This window comes from Chelon labrosus (genome assembly GCF_963514085.1).
Source record: "Chelon labrosus genome assembly, chromosome: 16".
Taxonomy (NCBI): domain Eukaryota; kingdom Metazoa; phylum Chordata; class Actinopteri; order Mugiliformes; family Mugilidae; genus Chelon; species Chelon labrosus.
In genome coordinates, this window is record NC_140349.1 from 22,812,736 (window position 1) to 22,828,957 (window position 16,222).

The 16,222-nt window shown below is 41.5% G+C and overlaps 1 protein-coding gene across 1 annotated transcript in view; it reads left to right on the forward strand.

Annotated features, from left to right (window-relative positions):
• Nucleotides 1–347: 347 nt before the first annotated feature.
• LOC311501466 (CMP-N-acetylneuraminate-beta-galactosamide-alpha-2,3-sialyltransferase 1-like) overlaps nucleotides 348–16,222 on the forward strand; it is a 30,248-nt gene continuing 14,373 nt past the window's right edge. The window contains exons 1-3 of the mRNA XM_084563310.1: nucleotides 348–1,274; nucleotides 1,897–1,912; nucleotides 4,308–4,556. Of these exons, the coding sequence (XP_084419436.1) occupies nucleotides 899–1,274; nucleotides 1,897–1,912; nucleotides 4,308–4,556 (641 nt within the window). The 5' untranslated portion in view covers nucleotides 348–898. The remainder of the gene's footprint in view (nucleotides 1,275–1,896; nucleotides 1,913–4,307; nucleotides 4,557–16,222) is intronic.

Sequence of the window (16,222 nt, forward strand, 5' to 3'; positions counted from 1 at the left end):
GTTCTGTGGCAACTACTATGGGGACACTTGCCCAGTAGAGTCTGCCATGGCAACCACACCCGTTGCAGTTCTCATAGGCAGTTATATGGTTTAATATTCAACTTTATTGAACTTAAAGCTTTGATATAAAATGCTTTTTGGACGCCTGGTAACTTGATCCTTGGACACAAAGTTGTGTGGGATAAGCAGTATACTTTGTTTCATCTGATTGTTTCATTCACAGCAGTCCCCAGATGCTCAGACCAATGATGTATGCCGTCCATAAATAACCAATAGTTCAAAACTTGTATCGTTTACCAGAACTTAACTTAACAAAAAAAAAAAAAGTAACACAAGAAGTAGTCATAATGTATGTATTATTACTATTTTTATGACGAGTCTTAATCGTATGTCATTTTTCACTGGGAACACAAAATAGCTTAACATGAAATGAACGCAGCATGAGGGTTAAAGCTGAACAGTATCCGTGTTTTGGGCTGTTTGCTTTTCCCTGTATGTGTCTTACAAAAATGTCCCTTTGTTTGCCTTCTAGGTGGATCATTAAAGACTGAACGGCGTATCAGTCACTGACCTCACAGAGTCACCATCTGAGCAGTCAGTAAAACTTACCAAATCTGATTAACCAGGAGCCATTAAGCTGTCAGAACCACCGTGGATTTAACTTCCTTTGATGGGTTTCATTAAGGACGTTTATGAACCAAATCCTGAGAAGTCTGGAAAAGAAGAACAGTGGGGTCTGTGCATTCGACATCAGTGATATATCTGAGCTCATTGTGCTCTGTGGTCAGCGGGGCTGATTTTTTTCTCATACCTTTGGGACTCTAGATTTGTCATGATGCTATTTTTGTCCGTTGCCATCCCAAATGTTCCCACTGACTGATTTTTTGACTGTGACGGCATGTTGCTGACCAGGCAGAGGAGTATCAGGACTTTTGTTCTCCTGGTTTGTGTCATTACATTTACAACATTCCTGTTCAGTTACACTTTCCGAGATCCTTCGCTCTACTTCTTCAAGTACGCATCCCGCCTGTCGGACAGCTTCTTTTCCAAAGGGATATGTGCCTGTCAGCAGTGCATAGCAGAGTTGGAGGATGACCCGTGGTTCGCCGAACACTTCAATCAGTCCGTCCACCCTCTGATGACCAGGGAGAACAGCGTCCTCTCTGATGAGACCTTTAAGTGGTGGCAGGTAAGATTAAGGGGATGTGTTTACAGGATTTGCAATGCAGTCCTGCAGAGGATTGGAAAAGAACATGCATGTTCAGCTTCTGGGAGCAGATGAGGTGCTGAAAAGAAAAGATCATGAATAAAGAACAGAGATCACACTCTGCTGTAATGCTCCCAAGAAGCGTTTGTTTTTCACCAGATTGATTGTTTCAAATCCAAGGAATCTTTAGCGGGATCAAGTTGTGAAGCAAACTCCCACGCACAATTTGTTCACATTTAAGAAGTGAGATGGAGGATGTGGAGTTGGTAGTTATTTTTCTCACCGTCGCTCCTAAATCTGTAGACAAAGGGAAACACTTTCAGTCATAACTTGAGTGCATAATTGATATCAAACCACTTCACCCACTTAGGATCACTCCCTGAAATCAGTCTCAGTCAGATGGTATGTCTGGCAGAGCATTTGCCCTGATTTAGACAACCGTGATGTCTAGTTTAGATACCAAAAAAGAAAAAAGAAATAAAAGGTATATACTTATTGATTTTCTTGCTGGAGTTATTAATAAGATTATTGATTGGACTGATTGTTTGTACTAGAATAGGAATGAATCCATCAGGCCATTAGCTTAGCTTAGCATATACGAAGCATGGCCCTCTTCAAAGTTTGCCAAATATGGCTGCCAGCAACCCTTTAATTAAGCATACTTTATTTTTTATTTTTGCTGCTCTCAGCCATGTGTCTGCAAGGGTCTGCAAAACGTACATTTCATCATCTGCCCGACTCAGTCCTGATCCCTAAAATTTGCCAACAGCATGTCCGCTAAAAAACAGCTTGTTTCGAGAAGGGGCTGCGCGAAGAGATTTGCCATTATCCACTTCACAATTCATCACGAAACGAGTACAGCGCAAGGACACGCAGATGGCGTTAAACTCCTGGCTTAATAAACATTCCAAATTTGTTCGAGAAATCCTGTGTCCGCCCACTGCGCTTGGACAAACTCCGGCTGTGGGCTAGTGCATGCTGCCCGCTCTGTAACAAGCTGCTATACTCCAAAGATATTGTAGCTAAAAAGCGTCAAGTCCCAAGTAGGCTTTAGAAACATGATTAGTGAAGGCTTTGTCTACGTAGCAGGCATACTCAAACCCTGTGATCAAGAACACATCAGCCCATGAATCATCCTCATCATATCATTTGTTCCTGTTTAATTCTGTCTGTACTTGAAACAAAGTAGACATTACACATTAACCTGGCCAGATCTGTTACTTTCTTTTTAACTGTATTTGCAATTTATTGAAGTCTGCATCTTGTAAATACATGACTTGAAAGTAAGCAAGCCAGACTAGATGTACTTAAATTTTTAGTTGAACATTGCTGTCTGACACTGCAGTCAGCAGATTATTTCTTATCTCTGCCTCTTCAAAGATGGATTTTGTCACCTGTGTGATAGCTCAGTGTCACTGTTAAATAGCTTGAGAGATAAACCCTTGTATTCTTGGGAGTGACAGGAAAGCCATTTTTTTCTTCTTGTTATTTGGTGACATTTCTTTCTATGTAACTCCATCTTGGCTCCACTGGATACATCTTAATGCTTCTAATGCCGTCTAAATTTAGCATGTCATCCGCGGAGGATCATAAAACAAACTTAAAATATCAACCCGGGCTTGTAAAATAGAACAGCTCTTAAAGTGTTTCATGGAGGATTTCATGTATAAATCCACTTTCTTGTAAAATAGAATTCATGGCAGCCATATAACTGATTACATGCCAGTCTTGATTTAATTCCATCAAACCAATATATACCGTACTTACCACGCACCCCGTTATTAGTGCAGCTCTGTAAATTAGAAAAAGCCTATTCACAAAATTTATGTCACACAATTATCCTACCTACGTCTGGAAGGCAGCCAGTGCCTTAGGTATTCCCACATTCACCTCACACCATGTCCAATTAGAGGCAAGAATAGAAAAATTACTGCAAGGTTGCCTCCTGTCACTACTCATTTCAGTTAAAGCTTCTCACAGAGCGCTTGATGAGGCAAGTGTCACTTATCAGCAGTAGACCGGCCAGATGGTTTGGACTGCACCGCTGCAAGGCAAGGGCATGACCTCCAGGTGCACCAAGGCTCTTTCTCCCAATGTGTTGTCAAAGCTTAGGCGTTACATGGCTTTATGTAAATCTGGTAAAGGAAAGGTTCTCATCAGAGGAGCAGTCTGTTTTCTTTTCAAGGCTGGTAATGAAAAGAATACTAGAATATTACTATATAGTGATAAAAATCTGTACTCCGTAAGTAATATCAGGGAATACCGTCGATGGCTGCATTGTCTTTATTTTGTGCATGCTGGCTCAGTCCGAGGGCCACGCCAAAACAATGACAGTTAACAAGTTTAATGAAAAGAGATACAGAGGGAGGGAGGGAGAGGATGGATGAGCGGATCGTCTTCTTAGGCTCCTTGGGGTGAGTGGCCAGAGACATTGGGATTCTGTCTGCCTGAGCAAGTTATGGAGCCCAGATGGTGCCTGAAAAGAAGAGGGAAAGGGAAGGAGTTGGGTAAGGGTAGGAGGATGAAGAGATGAAAGGACAAGTGGGTGGGGTACTTGGGGAGGAGGATGAATGGATGAGAGGGAAGGGTGAGGAAGGGTGGGTTATAGGTACTGGGTGTAGATAATAAATATATAATATATAAATAATAATAATAATAATAAAAGGGGGATGGTTGAGGCATGGCCCTGTTCCTCAACCTCAGTTAACTTGTTAACTTCATTTAACACACCTGAGCTTTCCCTACTGTGACAGGTCAACATGTCTGCCATGAAAAAAATAGTTTTCAGTTGGTGGAAATGTCTCCACAAATAAATTCTAGACCATGAGTCACTAAAACTCATGCACTGACACTCGTGAGGCCGTTGCAGAACATTCTGTATCTGCTCTGTGTTTCAGCCTGCCACGGCACAATATGTAATAGCACACAAAGCACACATGTTCCCACGTTTATGTGCTGTCGCTCCGAGTTCAAAGCCACCAGAATAAGGCCAGGCCCAAAGAGTCCCCGCAGACTGAGCTAAGCCGCCCCCGAGGTTATTTCGCAAACGCGCTCGGTGTCTCGAGCTCCGTTGCCCTTGTTCAATCACTTCTACTTAAAGTGGCCCCGGAGCTGTGGCGCTCTCTCTGAGGCCTGTCTGTGCTGTGTGTCACCAGTGGTTGCAGTCAGAGAGGGAGCCGGCCAACTTCTCTGAAGTGGTGGAGGAGCTGTTCCAAGTCATCCCCGATGAGGTGCTTTACATGGACGCCAGCCCCAGGCGCTGCAGGGTCTGCGCTGTGGTGGGGAACTCTGGGAACCTGAAGGGGTCCCGGTACGGCAGGCTCATCGACGCCAGTGATTTCATCATAAGGTCAGTCAGCACTTATATCTGTGGTCGGATTTTTGGAATAACACAGTTGCACACCCTTGCCATTTACTGTGTTATTAACATTTCTTCACTGACAATAAAATTCTTCTACATGTATGTTATTTGGGTTAAAATTATAGTTATTGCTTCTTTGCTCTTTGGTCTCTCTGATTATTCTTGGAATTATTTTATTGGAGACATCTTAAGACACACCTCTATATATAGATATGGCATTATAGAAATATAGAATAGATGTACTCATCTAACTTTCTTCCACATTTGGTTAACCTGTAGGTTTGTTTGAATTGCCTCACTGCTTGTGCTCAGTAGTCTATTACCAGCAGATATTCACATTTGATAAGGCTCAGTACATCTTTAACATTTTTCCTTCAGTCTGTTCAACTTTAAGCATAGATTTCTTGCAAAATGTACACTTTATCAGCACTGATCGCATCAAAATCTTTAGCAAAAAAATGTTTAATTTATCCGGGGTTCCACAATAAAGAGGCCGGAAGGAATAAGGGCATGGTGTGAATGGAGCCAGGCTTTCTGGGCTCTGTTCACATCGGGCATTAAAATGCTTCTTGGCTGATCTGATCTGAATTGTACAGGTCCAAGTATAGGTGTGAACATGCCTTGAGGACACACTGAGATCTGATCGCTCCGGCCATATTTGAAGGCTGTAGAGTCAATCCTAGAGTCATTCGTGACCCCAGGCAAAAATGTCCACACGAGATTTGGTCCCAGAGAGTTACCCAGTAAGTTAACTGATTTTATTCAGATCTCTCCCCCGTAGTTAAGCCATTCCGCTATTTAGTATTATAATGAATCCTCATTATCTTCTTTACTTTCCACTGTCTTGCTTCACTTCGCTTGTCCTCTTCCTCTTTTTTTTTCTTTTTCACCCCAGAGAGATAACTTCTTTTCATTTTGAAATCAGTGCCTTTGTCATACTTTAAGGAATCCCATCCCACGTGATGGGATTAGATGTGCACTTTGACATGGCTGAAGTATCACGTTTGTCAGCCCTCGGTAACCCTCAACTGGCCTTGGGCTCCGAGCAGTTCCTTGCCTTGCCTGTTGACATGCTGCGCCTCTGGTAATCTGTGCCTACACATGTCCTACCGACACTGAAGGACTGAAGGCCTACTCATCTGACCTACTCATTTTGCTCTACGACACTACACTGGCTGTTCCTTACCTGGAGAGCTTTTTAATATCATTTGCTCAGGTAGAATAACATAAACAAAAAACAGAAAAAAAACCTTTCCAGGAGTAATGGTGCAAAACAAACCACCACCTCCACAGTGTTGTGTATGCCAGACATTCAGACATGTAAAATTGTTTCCCATTTCCTGTCCAATCAACTTTGCTTGGTTTGTCTGAATCGGAGCAGACAGCACATCCCCATTCACCTGAGAATTCATCCAGCTGCTTCTGTCTTCCGTCGCATCATCAATAAACATGAGTGACCCAGAGCCATTTTGAGCCATGCACGCTCAGGCATCACACTGCCTCCACCGTGTTTTATAGATGATGTCGTGTCTTTTCAAATAGTGTTTTTCTTCTCATCATTCTGGTGCGGGTTTATTTTAGTTTCATCTGTGCAAAAAAAGTGTTGTTTTTTTATTTGTTTGCTTTTGGCAAAGTATGATCTGACCCCGAGATCATCCACCACTGTTGTCATCTGTGGAGCTGACCAGTGCATCCTTTTTTGTTTTTTTCTCAGCACGTACCGTTGTACAGTTGATTTGGCAACTCTAGTGTTCCTGCTATCTCTCCGATGTATTTGCTTCGTTCTTGCAGCCTCAGGGTGGCCTGTTTGACTTCCACTGAGAGCTCCTTTGAACACATATTCTTAAATCACGGCAGCAGTTTCCAAATACAAATGTCACAATTGGAAACAACTCTGGGTAATGTGTCTGCCTAATGGATGAAGAAATAATGAAGGAATATTCCACACCTGGCCTAGAAAACAGTCATTATTCAGCTCCTGAAAATGGATTCAAATGGTAGCATTTCCTAAATCGTTCCCCCATTTATTCATGTATAATGCAAATATGCTTTGTTGAGCAGCTGTTACTGTCCAAACATGCATGAACCTAACTGTGAATGTGATCACAAGTGGTGTATCAAAATGCATGTGGACACGTTAAAATCTCAGGTTCGAGATGACTGACATACAAAACACCTCACCCCCCCTTGGACATTTGTTTCTGCTGTGTCCTGGAGTTTAATACTCACGTCACTGTTCTATCCTTGATAAACATTATCTCAACAAATCAAAATAAATTTTATTAACAGGGTTAGTAGATCAAAAGAAGTTTGCACGTTTGAATATTCAAATGTCAAACTTGTGCCTTAGGGCAGGAGGAAACGTCAGCGGTGCCTGTCTGTCTCTGTTATCAGTCACACAAATTGGGTATGAATTGGCAAAGCTGCAAAACTGCTGGCATCAAGATCAGGATAAACAAAGATTCCCATTCAGACTTTGTTGATACAGGCTGAATTGCCAGCATGACTCTGTATGTACTGATATGCTAAGTGAGTTGAACGCTGCAGGAGTGAAAACGCACATTACTAAAGAGCAACGTCATATTCCCTTGAATCGCTCTCAGTGTGTTATTTAACAATTCTGAAGAAGATTCTTACTCTCATTTTGACTTACATGTTTTAAACACCAATAATAGGATATCAGTGGAAAAATATAAGGGGAACGCAGTGACACACAGTGAAAAATAATGCAGTTCAAATATCCACAATGCAATTCACCCAGCTCCTTCTTTATAAGCCTGCTTTATAGTCCATTTTGCACATTGAACCATCTTTGGCTTATCGGCTAAAGCCTCTTGTTTGTTGGCCGATTGCAAAGATAAAATAGATTTGAGTCATGAAAGAAGTATTGCATCCGCTCGTGTTAGACAACATTAAGCTCCGGGGCTTTTTCAATAATGAAATTCTAAAGAGGATACGTCTGTGACGCAGCACAAAGTCACCACAGCGAGTAAAGTCGGATGTAAATTAGGGTTATGGTTGTTCTTGTGAGTCACGATAATTGTCAAATTAATGCATAGCAGTCGATTTATAAAAAGAAACGTGAAAATGATGCTAACTTTATTGAGATGGAGGTAGCGGAGTCGGACTTCCTTTTTCTTTAATCTCAGGTGCATAGGTGAGATAGGTTTTTTCTCACTGCTAAGTATTAGCTGCTGCTATGTACATAACCTATATCTAGACTGGATGACAACTTTCACACATAACTGTGTATTCCATCACCATATATTCTATTCCAGTGGTTTTCAAAGTGATATATATCATATATGATTCATTATTAATATATCAAGAGACAGAACAGACCAACAGCCCCGCTGTGCAGGACACTGCTGCAAAAAAAACTAAGAACTCCTAGCCAACTAAAATCAGAAAATATGGGGCAGCACTTATGCTAAACGAATGTAATAGTTACTGAATAGTGAATAAAAGTAAGAAAAAACATTCTAAAAGTTGATGTTTCTTTGCATATTCTGTAGCATTGTCTGTGGGTTTGCAAAGGGGGTCCTTGGCCAGAAGATAATGCTGTCTGGGGGGCCTTGGCATGGAAAAGTCCTGTTTCTATTTTCATTCATATTTATTTCATTCAGTTCAGTTCCATTCTGACTGATATTCAGATTATAATATATATTTTATACAGTTTTTACTGTTTATACAGTGCGTCTTGCAGAGCTGAAAACCAAATCTTACTGCACTGTGCAACCTGTGATCTGAAATGACAATAAAGGATATTCTGTTCTATTCTCTGTTCTAGATGTTGCACCACAGTCTCTATTAATTTTGGATCGCATGAGGGGGTGCATTCACTGTTCCCAGATCTTGCACAATATTATAAACTACACAGTGTAGTGAGTGTTGTGCAAATGTGAGGTTAGGCAGAAGAATGTGTGAGTTACATGTGCTGGGCTCAGACCCAAAATTGGAGAACTTTAATGTTAATTTGTTAATTTGTGGTTGTGTCTCAGCAGGTAGAGCGGGTTGTCCACAAACCAGAGGGTTTGTGGTTTGGTATATGGCCCTCCATGTGGAAGTGCCATTGAGCAAGACACTGAACCCTGAGTTGCTCCGAGTGCTTGGTGTTTGTGTGTGTGTGTGTTTATGTATGTGAGCTATATAAATACAAGCTATTCACCATTAACATCAAAAACTAAATCTGGTAGATACAATAGGGTCTGTGAAAAAAATCTTTGCTTTAAAAGAGAATGAGTCTGATTTTGTCGGTGGTGCGAGAACCCTGTTAAGATGTATAACAAATGGGCTTCATAATGATGTGGCTGACACAAAGCTCCTACCAAGAGAGTAACCACAAACACTGCCTAAATATGCAAAAACAAATTACACCCAGTATTCTTGCACGACTCTTAATTTATCCCAGCTTGGCTTTGTCAGCCTGCTGTGACGTGGTGCCTCTTTATAAAGCTATATTACTGCACTTATCTCCTCCAGCAGCCCCCGCTGTGACAGCAGCATGGTATTGTCTACCAATTCAATTATCAGATGACAGGGACAAGAGTTATTACGTTTCTATTAGCAGAAGAGTTTTCTGCAGAAGCCAGCTTTGGAAATAGGCTGTTTTTTGTTTTTAGTTTTATTTACTCTGCCGGAGCATCACATTTGGAGTCATGCTTGGTTGGAAGCTGCGGTGCTCTGCGGAAAGGTCACCCTAAATATTGAGGAACAAGCAGATGCACACTAAGGTGTGGAATATACGTGGTTTTGTTAAGAATATGAACTTGTGTCTTGACTGACTCAAAGCCTGCAGGCGTGGAATATGCAAATTACCAAAGAAGTGCTATTCCTTGAGTTTTTATCTGCATATTGTACAACTTGAAATCATTTTACAGTCTGCTTTTGAATTATCTAGTAAGTATCCCGAGATTGTTTCTGCACAGAAAGAACTGACTGACAGTTAACGTTGTAGAAGAGGCTGCGAGCGAATGACTGGCATTTTTGAAGTGAAAGTTTTGAATGTAATGGGAACGCCGTGCAGTGAGCGTGAGCAGACTGAAAGACAATTCAGATATCCGCACTGCAATTCACCCCGATCCTCAAAAGCCTTCTTTACAGACCATTATGATTATCGAATGACGCCTGCCTATCAGCCAAAGCCCCCTGTTTGCTCAGCAGATTGCTGTGGAAAAACAAATATGAATCATAAAAGAAGCTTTTATATCTGCCTCTGACAGAATGGAAGATATAAACCATGGACACACTAGTTGATCAAATTCTGTGTCTTCTACGACACTCGTTGCCACTAAAAACATATTTATTGGACCCCTTATCTTTGAGAAACGTGCAAACCACTATACCGACTTTCAGTTTGTGCCTGAACGCAGATAAGAACTACATTTTCAGCACAAAGTCAATGATTTTATCTGGTGAATGTGAAAATTAAACTTGGAACTTTAAACTCATAGATAGGGGATTAACACTTCATCTCTCCTGTTGCTCAGACACACAGCAGAGATAAGGAAGAACAATTTGGACCAAATAGCAAACAAATCTGGCCTGGCAGATGGTGGTCTCAAATCAAGTGCAATGAAAACAAATACTTACATGGATAACACAGTAGACATAAATTAGACTGTTAAATAATGCAACACAGTGGAGATGGAGGAAGCAAAAAAAGAGAATATCTAGCCTTGGTGCAAAGCCAGAAGGTCACAGGAACAAGTGGTGTAACACCCTAAGGTGTGGGTAACATACTCGAGGACAACACTCTGTCCAGATGTTGTTTTTGCCCAAATTGAGACAAATGGGGATATGTATTTTTCCAAAACCGCTCTGAGCACTTTTGTGCAGAGAATATCTGCAATCACATCCTCTCAGTTCCTCTGCATACTCTGAGCATATTTCATGTGAAAAGAAGCAGGCTGTCTTGGATGTATGATTGTCTCATCATTTATATTTACTCTGCTGAATTGGGGATCAGTCAAGCTTATATTCTACACCATGATGTAAGCCCTCACAAATAACTTCATTAAGATGGATCTTTGAGCCAGGAGATGTAATAGGTAGGCACATCGCATTTGCGTCTCAAAATCCCTGTTGGAAATTGCTTTTAAAACCAGGATTTTCACTGAAGTGACGCTGAAGCTCTCTAGCTTGAGGTGGCTTCTGAGTCCACCTCTCAACCAGTAATGATGCTCTTTAAACTTGTTTATAAGAAAATGAAGTTTTTCCTTTCTCAGCAAGAACGTTATTAGCATAACTATATGTTCCTGGCTGCCGACGATTGACCAGGACACTGCATGCAAGCATGCAAGGGCCTCTTACTCAACAACCAGCTCTGTTTGAGGACAGATACCGTGTACTTTGTGTTGGTAATCAGTGCCCTAAAGCTCAAACAGTATTGAAAGTGCAATTTTTTTTATTTTTTTTTGTATTATTCCTCCTCCTCATTATTGTTATTATTACGGCACAAAGAGAGCAAGGTTTTCAAAGATCCATCATTACAAACATTTATAATAAAGGCTCCAATTTCAGGTGCACTCAATTCACACTGCAATCATTCCTGTGCTTTGCCCAGTGCACCTCATTGCTATGGTGATACAAAGAACAATGGAGCTCAGAGGCTTGATTACTATTTTGTGCTACCTGTGCTATAAATTGATGCCACCAGGGCACTGTTAGGAGCTCAGGAACAGCTATCAAATGTCTAATTGCTGACCTAGATTACAGGCAATTTGCTGACATTACTTTACCTTCATTTTATTTAAATGTTTGTATCAAACTTATTTTGATGAAGCTGCTCGCCTGCACCGTGAACTGCTTTAGAATGGTAAATTGTCTTGTTTTTATGTAGCACCACAGTCACCCCCCATAGAAGAACCAGATAGAACCATCTGATTGCACCAACCATCGTCACTGGCTAAACATAACAAGCTAGCAAGCACTCTGAGGAGCTAGGTCATTAGCATGTCAGTGGACGGTTCTTGTTGTCTTTGCATAGAAAATGTGTGCATGAAAAGCACATATCATGTTTGAACAAACAAATGAATGAAATAACCATTGCTTCTTGGTTTTGCCATCCATAGATTAAAAAGGTCAATGTGCCTGCAGATCCAAAAGTTCTTCATAGGACGCTGGTGGCTGGGTCACAACTGTATACCTTGCAACCTGGCAAGATGTGATCTCATAATCTGATAGCAATATATGAATTATTATTATTAATGTGACTAAAATTATAGAAACAAGCACATAGCTTACCATACTTAAGTTAGTCCAAAATTTCAGCTAAAACTGCATACACAACTGCTGTCAAGTCTCACTGAATGAATGCCTAACAAGTGTGACAAAATCCGGCAGCTTTCTCGTTAGCGCTCCCTTAACAAGTCTGAGAGCTCATTATTTGTTTGCACTTTCTACAAGGTGAGAGTTCCTTTAACAAACGACACGAGGTAAGGCACAGTGAGGCTTGTGCAGGTGTGTGTCCGTCCAGAAAGGACGTTCATTGTTGTTGCCCTTCCTACTCTGTTATCTGGTAGAGAACTAAACGATGACTGACGAGAATTGATTGTAACATCCCGCTACTCACCTGCAAAGCTCACAGTATATTAGACAGCCTTTCTCTGGGTTTTGTGGTCCAAAGGGCTGGACTTCTTGTATTTCCCCAGACCAAAAGGAGGCAGGTGAAAGTCAGGTGTGGTTCCAGGACAACTGCAAGCCATCTGTAGCAAACAAACAGGCAGTCCCACACCGCTCACCAAGTAACCTTGAGTCGAGTGCAACTTTAATATTCATCCTGCTAATTGCAAAGCCTCAGGCTTTAAAACCCACACCTGGGGTTCCTTTACATCACTTCAAATGTTGCTTCATTCTGGCCCCACTGCTTTGCTCGTCTGATAAAAATGTACACAGTGTTCCCTCCTCATCGTGGTTATTAGCCAGCTGGAAGTGCATAGACGGTTTGAAAATTTACACACATTCTGGCTTACAAAGGAGAAGTGTGCTAAGAGCAGCAAGCCGGCGAGCATGCGGAGAATTGAGACAGCACCGAAACACCGTTGACCTTTAACGTGTTAGTTGGTTATTACACGCGCCATGATCTGGCTGCACCTTGAAGCATGGGGACGCGTTACGGAACACCGGGGTTCCTGGCTTTGAGCATTTTGAGTACAACTGAATGATAATTAGAAAAATAATGTCTAACAACCTGCTGGCAGGCAAACAGCCTTGACATTAAAGGTGTCATTAATCATTCAACAGCATCACCGTCTCTTTTTCTCACTTTTCATAAAAGAAGAAAAACAACCCAGGGAGAAAACTGCACCGGTGTGAGATTTCAGTCCCAGTCTGACTACAGGCTAAACGTCTGGCCCAAATCCGTATGATCTTGATATTGTTTCAAGCTTAAAACAGTTTCACTGCAAGACAAATACAGTAATAATGTAGTCAGTGTAGCAAGACTCAATTCCTAGCAGTCTGGTAACAGGTGAGGATTTCATTTTGGGGTAGATTTCAACTGATGCAGGGGGAAAAAATGCCTCTGCACGCCACTGAATAGTCCTACAACCAATAGGAGGAACAGGGTGTGACAGTGTTTGTCCTTTATTATCTTTTACCGATGAAACAGCAGTTTCCAAAAAGCTCGCTTCTCAGGTGACAGTCATTTGGTTGTAAACAAATTCAACCCAACAGCAATCAGATGATGAGTTTAACAACAGGCTAGGGAAGGGTAGGGAAGTTGTTCTGCAGCTTTCAATCTAGTGATAATCTCAGTATCATTCATTTGTTTATTGCATATTTACTAATCAGTTGTTTAGCAATTGTTGTTCTGGGCGTGTGGATGCCACTGCTGCTGCTGGTGGGCCAGAATACAGTAAAGCTGTTTGCACTCATTCGCTGCTGCAACAAAGTTTTCTAGTTTTCTTCTATGTATATATGTCTACATCACTTGGACTCTGCATTAAACAGATTTCCTCTTCCAGCTCCCTAGTGTGTAAATAGAGCAGGTAATTGTCAGGGGAATTCACAGCAAGGGAGTTGGTGTGATGATGCGTGTCATTTTAGGCCTCTTGCTCGCTCTACCCCAACGCCACCCCTCGCCTTGACCAAACGGAGTGTTTCAAGTAGTGACACCTTGTCTGACTTGAAACATCTCCTGATGTCTGCTACAGGACATATGTGAAAAGGCAATTCTGGGCACTGTCTGGGGATTGTGCGTGAAGATGAAGCTTAACCAGTTTTTACTTATTTGAAAAGCACCATTGCACCGTGATCCATCACACTGCACGATATTGTAGTTTAACCACCTCAAAGGAGGTATTTTGTTCTGGTTCTCATTTAATTCAAACATTTTTTAGCACCTATTCGACCTGTTTTGGATTAATGTACACAGGAATTCTTGTGGGTGTACAATGAAGTCTGCACTGGGACGTCAGCAGCAGGTCTTTTGGGTCAAGTGGGTTGACTGGAGATCATTCAATCAGATCAATCAGATGGGGACGTGGAGAGTTTGGAGGTGCGGCCAACATCTTGGGCAAGTTTCCCCGAAGCCTGCTCAGTGATATCAGTTCTTGCACTATGGTGGCGTGTAAGATCTTGCTGTATGAAGCTGCTTCCATGAAGGGATGTGCTTGGTCTCTAACAATGTGTATGTGGCTTATACACTTTCTTGTCCAGGGTTTGCCAGCAGAACATAGCACTGCGGTGAGACTGTGCGGTCAATGTTATTCACTTCACCATGGAGTAGTTTTAATGTTGTGACCAATGGGTGTATTTTAGCTGTAAATACTCAGCCACAGAGGTGAGCCGTCAGTGGAATAGATAAACCCAGAACCGCCAATAATCCATTGAATCGGGTGTGCTGCAACATTGAACTCAGACCCAGCAATCGCCCAAGGATGACTCAGCAATGGCAACATTGACCTTATAAAGCCTAATAAATAATTAATTTACTATCTCATTCAGAGATGTTTCATTAATGCATGTTCTTCTTCTGTCTGAAGTGAAGCTATTGATGTTTTTTGCGCTGTCCATCTGATATTATGAACAGCCTCAGCAGCATTCACAGGCCGATGTTAAAAGTAAATCTTCTGTCTGGCTGAAAATACATCGAGACATAAAAGAGTTCCTGTTTGCAGTGAAATATTTCAAATCTGAAAAAGCCGTCTGGGAGAAAAAAGAATCTATGTTCAATGAAAGCTGCAGACTTCAGTCGGAATGAGGCTGATGTTATGATGTTATGAGCTTTTAAAAGTCACATAAGTTGAGCCGGGCTGATTGATTCTCATTATACTGGCACTTCACACTTCCAAAAAGGCTCCATATAGTTCTGCTAGAAATCAGTGGTCAAGACACTGATCATCAGTAAAAAAAGATTTCTGTGATTTCTTTGGAAGACTGTTATAGATCCTCTAAGAGTGAGGACTCTCTTAGAGTTCCAGCAGAGAGCTACCACTAAATCTTAATCAGTATGTGATGGGCACAAAAATGTTACTCCTAATCATTAAATACTTTCATTTCACATTGCTGCATTCTGTGTTTCCTGAGTCTTTGTGCATTCCAGGTAAAAAGCCTGGGTTTACTGTACGTGAGAAAGCCATCTTGTTGGTGACTCCTCAAAAGCTCAATATACTGTACATCTGCTTCAGTTTGTCCATCTGGTACACATTTCCAGTGCCAGGGGGAGTTGGAGCATAAGTTGAATATTGATTAGCCCGTTCTGAATTATTCGCCTCTTCAGTGTAGTTGACACCGCACGCCCCCGCAAGATTAAGTGAACAAGCAGCCCACAGAATCCTCTTAGGCTAACTTGTTGAGTGTCCTTGCAGATTTGCATTATCATAGCATTGACCCCTGTAGTGAGGAATGGCAAGATGTACGTGGTCTTCGGCGCGGCGGCTCTCAAAAGCAACAGAAAAGTGAAGGAAAATAAAAAGAATAAGTGTTTCTTCTTTTATTCAAAAGCAATTTTGTGCAGTTGTTATTGAAATGGAAGAGAAAATAATAGAAAAGCGCCCTGACGGTGTCTTTCAGCTATTGTGTTTGGTGTTAAATGAGATAGAGTTTGGCTCTTGGGGAAATGAAAGAAGAAAAAGATAATGCGGTGTCTATTGATGTTTCCTGTCGAGTGTCAGGAAAAGAGCATTATGTTCCATTATAGCCTAATCTTGCTTCCTGTTGTCTCCCATCGGCCTACATAATAGCAGAGGTGTGAATTAAGAGCTAAGAGCTAAAAGCTAATGTTACATGTACAATGTTACCATGACAGTAAGTAATGTGGTGCAGCTGAAGAATATCTCTGAATGTGCTGCTGGAGTGATGAAGTCTTCCCATTCTGCTATCTGACATGATATGGCCTTGGTCCTCCTTAGCCCTCATTGCCATACATTTTCATCTGGCCTTGTCGGCAAGATTCCACTTGTTGAGCAGTTTCAAAATTCCCAGGTGTGTCTCTTAGCGTTAGGGAATAAATCCTCCAATGTAGTCCTGTCAGGAAACTTTTTTTTCCCCGTAAATCATCTTATCAATGCTGCATGTTGTCTATCCATTACAGTTTTAGCACAGCCAGAACCTTGAAACTGTTTTGGTTCAGATGAGCCTCCACAAAGCAACAAAAGGAACACCCAACAACCGTTGAGTGTTTACTTAGAGTAAACCGGTAGCTTTTGATC